We start from the raw sequence: 9,379 nt of genomic DNA on the forward strand, positions 1-9,379 counted from the left end.
ATTTTTTTTATAAAAAAAATTGATTTCTTAAGAATAATTGTGGTTTATTATATAGATTAATGACAATATAATTAAATAAATCAAGACGGATTAATGTCTCTAACCCGGACAAGATTAGGTTCAATTGTTAGATGGGTCAACACAATTACAGGTCGAACATGATTAGTTTCTAAACCAAACCTCTAATTTCTTGTCGTGTTCGTGGGCTGTGCTAAGAATTGCAAACCCTAACCCTATATCAACCACCAATCAAATTGTGAACAGTTGGGAAACCATGATTATTATTCATAAATGGTATAAGCTACGTACATGTGAATCGAAGATGTATACATATTATTTATCAAGTTGATAACACCCAAACATTAACATAAATACTGAATATAAACAGCTAATACCATGCCTCCATGGGCCACCCCTCACCAATATACATCAAAAAATAAAACTAAATTCAAAGATGTAGAATACATCTCAACGATTCCCCATTAATAAGCAACTTAAATGCTTCATTTATCTTCGAGAAAGGAAGCTCATGAGTTATAAATCCATCCAAATTCACCTCCTGAAATCATCCATCAATAACAAAACAATATATAAATGTTAGATAAGATTGGTACTGATCTGATAAGAAATTCATTCGATTTAGATCCAATCTTAGCCCAATTGGATTTGAAATTTTAAGCTCCGACCAATCTGATAAATTACCAAATCGGGTTTTTAAACCAATTGGATTTTGGAATGAATCGTATTTTGAGTCTGATTTGAACCATTTGACAGCCCTAGAGAGAAATATTGAAATATTAGATGAAGAACAAAAGTAGAGCTACTAACCCCATGCATGCAAACTTTCACGAAATGAGGTAATTGAGATTTTCCTTTGAAGTCACCAAACGTTGATCCAACTAGTCGACGACTGTTGAAGAACTCCATTGGATGGAAAGGGATCATCTTCGGTGATGGATGAATTCCCAATATTACCGTCAACCCCCATCCCTGTTGTCCCAATAATAATAATTCAAATGTTAAAACTCCCAAATTTGCAATTTAACACAAACCATGATTTTAAAATCCACTTTTTCTTGTATCATACTCATCACAAAATCTTATATTTTAAATATCAATTGTATTTGTATCTAGAAAACATGAAAATTAAATAATAAAAAAATGATCAAAATTTGAAAATTTTAATATGAAAGGACTTGGATTTTGGATGAATCGTTGAGGTGGCCACTTGACAATAAGATGGGATTTGTTCAAGTCATATGGGTCTTGGCCGAGATTTAAAATCATGACTATTTAGTCTCAAGTACACGATTTGCAACAAATGGGATGACTGGTTCACATCAACTTGGTCAAGAATTTAAAATCATGAATCTTAGAATCCATTTCATGGTAAATGAGATGACCCATCCAAGCCATCTTGCTCTCGTTTGAGATTTAAAACCATGAATCCTAATCTTTATCACATAATTCATAATAGATAGGATGACTTGTTCAAGTCATCTTGGTCTCTTACGAGATTTAAAACCATGACGAATAAAAATAGACTCATTTGTGGATTTCTAATAATTGGATTTAAGCAATTTTTTTTTTCCCGTAATGGACGGAGAATGCCTATCAAAAGAAAAAATTCAAAATCACCAATCAGACTGTGTATGTAAGTGGGACCAAATTGTGATAGAGATTGTGTGTCAGATCACAATAAATGGATTTTGACCTAAGATATTAAATGCCCCTTTTTTCAGAAATGGTCTAGAAGAGAATATGCCCATGGTCCACACTCAAAAAAAAAAAAAAAAATACTAATAACCATCAGAAATTAAAAAAAAAAAAGGTAATATTTGAAGAAAACGACAATTTATTTTTGGAAAGTTTATAGTAATTTGCAAACTAATTAACAAGGATTTTGTTATCATGTGCCCTTAGGGCACAGGTTAAGATGCATTAGATACACCTCCAAACTTTGTTTTCCTATTAAAAGTACCTTGAAAATAAGTATTTTCTATCAAAAACACCCTCAAAGAATGATGAACAAAAAAATATTTGATAAAATAAATAAAAAATTTAAAATTGAGACAAAAGAGTGCTATATATAAGTCAATAGACTTACATCATGAGTGGACAAGAAAGCTTGACGAAGAACATCTAAGTTCCCTGCACACTCAAAGCTGTAATCTACTCCTCCTCCAGTAATTTCCCCTATTTTCTGCACAAGTAAACCCAAATTATTTTCACACTCCAATATACTATAATTACACACCATTCTAAAAAGACCTCAGCTTTTTAGGTTTTTTCAATTTGGTAAAAGAAATAAAATACAACGATAGACCCTCTAGAATAGAATAATTTGGAGGTGTGCCTCAAGGTTTATTTGGGAAATTAGAGATATCACCTTGTATTTTCAAAATGATTGGCCTTTATGAGAGACTAACAAATAATGACCAAAAAAACACCATCATCTTCAATCTCTAAGATATATATATTTTAAACCTATTGAACCTCTTAAAAGCTTATCATCTTTAATCTCTTTCTAGAAACTCTTAATTTTTTTTTCTTCCTTAAAACGTATTGTCTTTAATCTCTCACAAAATCCTATTTTGTTCTTGAGATTTGAAGATTGAAGGTTGAAGGAGATATTACCTTTGGATTGAAGACGAATATGACATTTTTAACCATAAAAGTTGACGACGATGGATTTCAAGGGAAAAAAATCAAGGGTTTTTTGGAAAAGTTTGAATATGAAGGCATTTTAATTATTTCATGTTGGTCTCTCAAGATAGAACACAAGGTGTATGTAACATTTAAAAATTGAGTTATGCTGGTGTTATCTCAAGCTGGAACCTCATATCGCACTTCTTGATTTGAAAGTGGATAGGAACCATGGATGCTTTTCACTCATATCTCGACGAAAAATCTATGGTTCCTGTACACTTTCACGTCAAGAAGTGCGATATGAGATTCCAGCTTGAGGTCACTTCAGCGTTATTCTTAAAAATTACAAAACCGTAAATAAATAGTGAAATTATATATATAAGATTTAAAGATAATCAAGTTGCTTGAATTTTCCCTTACCTCATATACAGGTTTGTCGAGATCCTTAGGGTTGATGAAGTCAGTGATTCCCATTGCTTGTCCTAAATTAATAAAAGATAACAAAAATAAAAATAAATAAATTCCACCATTCGATTGCACCTAGAAAATGTCAAAAAGAGTTGATTTTTTAATGACTTTCCCTCGGGGGTGGGATGAGAAAATATTTTCTTGCCCAAGGTGGAAAATATCTTTGCATAGGAAAATAAATTCTAGAAAAAAAAAACATAATCATAAACATGAAAATTATATATATATTTTTAAGGATAATCATTTATTGATCAATTTTTTTATATGATTTAGAGAGAAATTGAGTAAATCATCCATTTTTCTTCGAAATACCTTTGATGAACTTATCCGAATTGATATCAATTCCAATTATTCGAGATGCTCCTCTTAATCGAGCTCCTTCAGCAACCTAAGTCACATGTCAAAATAAATCTTAATAAGAAGAAAAATTAAAAATTAAAAATAAAAAAACAACGTCGAGAGTTTGGACTTACAGCGAGCCCGACGGCACCTAGCCCAAATATTGCTAGGCTCGACCCAGGTTGAACATTTGCTGTGTTCCATGCAGCTCCTAGTCCTTGAATAATCAAAATCAATAGTGTTAATTAATATTTAAAAACATAATTAAAGCTAAAATTTTCTAACCTCAAACAAGGTTTGACGCAATACTTTCAAATACAGGTTATATAGTACGGTATCTTCCAAGGAAAATGTAAGATTTCTCAAAAAAAAAAAAAAAAAAAGGTGAAAAATTCTCTAGAAAAATTATTGTTTTTTCCTAAAAATAAAAATATAACCTTTTTGATTGACCGCATACTTCACGTGCGACCCACCAAGTCATTCATCTAACCTTTTTGACTGGTGGGTCATCCGTTTGACGTTTAATTTCTCTCTCTCTCTCTCTCTCTTAAGCAACCAACAATCACCCAGCTTTTTCTCTCTAGATCTGAACTTATTTAATAAACTATAATCCATGCAATCAATCTAAATTTTGGACTAAACCCCAGAAAAGATGAACGGTTGAGATAAAATGGATTTCTTATTTATTATATAATAATTAATAATTATACCTGTAGAAAGGCCACAGCTTAGCAAAGTCATCTTCTTTAGTTGTGCCTTTGGATCTATCTTTACAACACATGCCGTGTCAAGAACCGTGTACTCGCTGAAAGTTGACGTGTTAAGGAAATGGTAGATGGGTTTGCCATCTTTAGTAGAAAACCTCGATTTTCCATCGTTAAACATGACGGTTTTCATCGGATTTACTCGAAACTTCTCACAGAGATTAGTCTTCTCTGACTTACAATGTTTGCAATCTCCACACTCCCCATTAAAAATTGGAAAAACATGATCACCTTCTTTCATGTCAATAACACCTTCACCAACGCTCTCGATGATCCTGATAGACAGAAAATTGTTTCATCATCGACGTTCTTCGAAAAAGATTGGATATGAAAATGAGATAGAAATAGATATAATTAATACCCGGAAGCTTCGTGGCCTAGAATTCGAGGATAAGCTCGTTGGCTCTCATTCTACAAAACAACACAAACAATGATCATGAGTTTTAGACATGCATTTTAAAATTCAAATGGGTCCTTGATTATGGACTTGTTTTTTTTTTTTTTAAAGAAGCGCTTTAATCAAATTGACTTATGGTAATTGATTAGTTGGTAGTCATGGTCCTTTTTTTTTTTAGTATTTAGAAGGAGGAATGATCACGTTTAATAATAATAATAATAATAATAAATGATTTTTTTGTGTTAAAATGACCATAATGTCACTTAAATAAGACATTAGAGATGAAGATATTTTGTATTTTTTCTTAAAAGAGAGGAAATAAAGATGAGAATACAATAGTTGAGGATAGTAATCTTTGTGTCTTTTTTATAAAAATATGGGACAAAAAAAGAAGAGAATGAAAAGAGAAAAAGATAGGAGTTAATTTGGAAGGTAATTTTGGCATTTTTTGTGAAAATAAGGGAACAAAAACAAGAGATTTGGGAATCCCAATTTGCTTTAAAAAAAAAAAAAAACTCAATGTTCTCCTGCAATTTTCTCTCCATTTGGGATTTGGGCATTTGGCCGCATATTGAGAAAAGCGTTTTTGTGTTTGTTGGAAGCCAAAAGTGGGTCTAAAATGAAAGAATTTGACTTTAATTTAAGTTCCAAAAGCACTTTTAAGTGGTAAAAATTAAAAAGAGTTCCAAACGGTACCTATATTGCTATGAATTAATGTGTCTTACCTCTCCTTTCCAAGCACTGAGATCTGTGTGACAGATTGAAGTGTAAAGGATCTTAATTCGAACCTCCATCTTCTGAGGTGGATCAACTTGCACTTCTTCTATAACAAATGGTTCTTTAGGACCCCATACAACAGCAGCTTCACCACAACAATAACAAAACAAATTAAATTAAAGATTTTTATTTTATTTTCTTTCCTTATCTATAAGGTTATGTGTGTGTGTGTGTGTGAGAGAGAGAGAGAGAGATCTTACCATTACAACTGATGACCTTCCCTCTTGTCTCATTTGGATTGAAGAAGCCATTAACAGATTCATCACACAAGCTACCCATCTCTCTCTCTCTTGATCTGTTTATGATTGGTTGCTCTTGTACATGAACTTAGAGGTCTATTTATAGTAAATGTGGGTGGAAGGGCTAGTTACATAAACGCTATCCTGTCAAAACGATGGGAAGATACTCCTTGGGATTCCATAAAGTCATCCTAGGAAGTAGGCACACATTACTGATCTCTAGGAAACCTGGAGAGTTTCTCCTACTTTACCAGCTGTACGTTTGACGAACTACGTCAACGCGATTGAGGTTACAAGAGGAGTTAATGAAAGAGTTAGATATGCCACCCGTGTAAATGACTTAAATGCCCTCATCTTAAGAAAAAAAAAAAAACCAAAAATTCTTAAGATTCTATTTCCTTCAACCTTTAAAATGGAACCATGATAATATAACACCCCGTCACAAAATCGGACATCAAATGCTTCGGGATACACAAGAAGAAGAATTATAAATTTGCGTATTCTAAAGCAAATGATTTACGATTCTATGATGGGATATGGGGGTGTTTGTCAGATGCGGGCGTCATAGTATCACAACTCTTCAAAAAGCTTAAGAATAAGATAAGATTTTTAGATAAAAAACAATCATTTAAAAAAAAAAAAGATTTATATTTACATTGAAAATGAAGGATTAAATAAATTAATAATTATATATCATTACAAGTTGAGAGCTAACTTAAAGGTTATAAGTTTTGAGAGAAAAATCAAAGATTTTTAATTAGATATTGAAGATAAGTGTATTTAGATGTTTTTTTTTTTTTTTTTTTAATCAATAAAAAAGTCTATATTGAATTTGAACAAATAATGACATCTGAAATTTTCACTAAAACATGAAATTTATTTTAATGAAAAAGAAAATCCGAGATTTCACAGAACATGCTCAATCAATCACGCAAAACCATGCATATGGAGAGAATTCTAAATTTACAAAACTAAACACATTAGAGGTTTACGATTGGTTAATCAGGATTATGTAAAATCCTAGATTAATTTTTTTGTGAGCAAATGAAATTTAATAATTAAATTTTCTTGTATTTAGATCATCAGTATCGTGTGCTTTTCCATGTCACTGAAGTTGGATAGAATTAAATTTGAGGGGCACGTGTTATGTAGGGTGATGTTCCTTCCAAGAGTTTTCCTCATTAATATGGTTGTTGAAGCTCCCATTGGGTTATGCAACTTTGAGGTGCCTGTCTTGACCAATTGATTTTTGACAAAGACCTCAAATAACAAAATTATCCCTAAAAGTAGGAAATTTCAACAGGTGAGTTTGAAATTGAAAAATGTAAATCAGGTTGATCTTTCAAACGTGTAAGCGATCAAGAATCGGTATTTTAGATTTTTTTTTTCTTGAGTCAATTTAGAAATTATATACTTATCAAACATATTCAAGAATTCGTACCCACAGAATATATTTGATGAGATCATTTGAATCTTCTCATGGTTTGATCGAGAATACCTTAAGTGAATTTGCGATTTAAATAATATTCAAGCAAAAGAATGTGATTGGTTAATGGTCTCCAAATATGATCTCACTCCTAATCTATTCTATTTAAGGGTGTAACTTGGACCAGTTCAAACTGAGAATCGAACCAAACCGAGAACCTAATCCCTATGCAATATATATATGTATATAATAATAATTATAAATTATTTTAGAAATTAGGACATAAATTAGTCATTTTTATGAATAAATTAATGATTTTTTATGAATATATTTGTGATTTATTGTATGAAATTTTATGTTTGTTTTTTCATTAAAAAATATTATTTACAATTTATAGAATATTAACAATCTGTAGAATCGAACTAAATCAAACTGACTTTAATTTAGTTTGGTTCTAATCGAATTTGGCTCTATTCTGATTCTTATTTAGTGGTATTGACCTATCTCCATTTGATTCCAATTTGACCTCAAACTGAATTAAATTGCACCCGTAATTCTATAATTCTATAATTCTATTAGATATGCCTCATAAGTTTTGAAAAAATATCAATGTTGACTTTGACAAAGTCAGATCTAAATTATGAAACTTAGGGGCAGTTTGTCAGGCTGTCAAAGGTGGGGAATATTCTTGTCTAACAACCAAACTAATTAAACTATAAAAATTTTCACAGCATATGAGGAACCTGTCGTAAGCTATGGAGCCACCACGTGGAACTATTCTTGTCAAGATATGTGGGCCTGATCTTCACATGTACAAGTAGGAGTTTCCTTGGCTGGATCTAGAGTTGATAACATATTTATTCAATCTAACTAGATTTGATCTTATCTGTAATCCAATTATAAATGACCCGATTTTAATCAAGCCAACTAGATTTGGATCTTATCTACCATCTTATGGAATGATACGGCTGTCAATCGGCCAAATGACCCGATGCTAATTGGGCTGAAAATCTGAATCTAAGCCTGATCTGTCTTATGGTTGTCCATTGCACGTATTTGAACCCATTTGTTTGTTGGGTCTACTCACAATTTTCCTATATAATATATACAAAGAGTTCCCACCATTGTGTTTTATTATATAGACACACATTTATCTGATATCAGATGAACTGCTCTCCGAATTCAAGTTTTCCCTAAACATGAATCGAGTCAAGTTCAGTCTGACTCGATACCTAAATGGACCTACTATACGGGTCAATACGGGCCCATTGATAATCCATTGAGTTCATACCTCTAAGACCATCTTTATTCGATATCAATCATTCAACATTCTTAACTTCAATAAAATTTAATTTTAATTTTAAATTAAAATCAATTATAAATATAATTTTGACTTTTTCATAATTTTACGAATGACACGTGACCACCTTATTAGGGATTCATAAACAGGTTCTAAAATCGTAAATGTGACCTATCGATAAATATTCATTTTGTTAAAAAAAATAAAGAAAAACTAAAATGGGTGTGAACCCACTAGTTCGGAGGCTGTCACATTATTTGGAATCTGAACTAAAGGTTGACCTTTGGGTTTTTATAATTTGAGTTCAAAATCGGTTAGCTGGTCAATTCAAAATGGGTATAAGTTGGAACAAGTTGCAATATATATGATACATGTCCCTTGTGGGCTCCATTTCCATCTTTTTAAGGCTTGGACTTTACATACACAACTAATACAAATAAGGGCATAACATGTGATGCACCTTACCATATAAAAGTACACATGTGATGCACCTTACAATACAAATTTAACACAAACTTACAAATGTGACGCACCCTAAATCATATTCTGTCCACATAAACATATGAGATGCATCTCTCCATAAACTTGGAAATATTAATTTTTGCTTTTGATTGTCTTGTAATGGATTCGAAAAATTCTTAAATATTTTGAACTTTTGGTAGATAATGGGACTATGAATAGTATTGAATCGAGGATCACGATTCATTTAGCCAAACCTAAATCTCTAAGATAAAGCTTTATATTGAGGACTTTGGAAGGGAACATGGGTAGATGTTATTAGAGTTTTAAAAGGACATATTAGAATAAAGCGTATTGTGATGCACCAAATTAATTTTTGTGAGACTATAATAGAATAAGATTAAATTATATCATATATATATATAATATATATATATATATATATATATATATGTTCTTACGTTAGGATTTGTTTCTACTGTGATTTGTATGATTGTCCATGAAAAAACGAGTGGAAAAATGATTTTCATTAAAAATATAATATTTTGGTCTATGATTGCA

General features: G+C 31.4%; 1 protein-coding gene across 1 annotated transcript; it reads right to left on the reverse strand.

Annotated features, from left to right (window-relative positions):
- Nucleotides 1–312: 312 nt before the first annotated feature.
- Nucleotides 313–5,714, reverse strand: LOC147390816 (alcohol dehydrogenase-like 4). The gene is made up of 10 exons (XM_086460097.1): nt 5,595–5,714; nt 5,343–5,479; nt 4,582–4,631; nt 4,167–4,495; nt 3,591–3,673; nt 3,430–3,505; nt 3,070–3,131; nt 2,108–2,203; nt 829–990; nt 313–559 (listed from the first exon to the last, which is right to left on the reverse strand). The coding sequence occupies exons 1-10, from the start codon at nt 5,671–5,673 to the stop codon at nt 449–451; spliced, it is 1,185 nt and encodes a 394-aa protein (XP_086316223.1). The 5' UTR covers nt 5,674–5,714; the 3' UTR covers nt 313–448.
- Between the last annotated feature and the right edge of the window lie 3,665 nt (nt 5,715–9,379).

Source organism: Akebia trifoliata, chromosome 11, assembly GCF_017979445.1.
Source record: "Akebia trifoliata isolate Shusen 1 chromosome 11, ASM1797944v1, whole genome shotgun sequence".
NCBI classification, from domain to species: domain Eukaryota; kingdom Viridiplantae; phylum Streptophyta; class Magnoliopsida; order Ranunculales; family Lardizabalaceae; genus Akebia; species Akebia trifoliata.

Excerpts from the sequence above, each read along its gene's own strand:
- LOC147390816 (XM_086460097.1), bottom strand. The coding sequence starts at position 5,673 with ATGGGTAGCTTGTGTGATGAATCTGTTAATGGCTTCTTCAATCCAAAT. Across the intron at positions 3,506-3,590 it reads TAGGTGCCGTCGGGCTCGCT|GTTGCTGAAGGAGCTCGATT; the intron begins GTAAGTCCAAAC and ends CATGTGACTTAG. Across the intron at positions 2,204-3,069 it reads TCGACAAACCTGTATATGAG|AAAATAGGGGAAATTACTGG; the intron begins GTAAGGGAAAAT and ends TTACTTGTGCAG.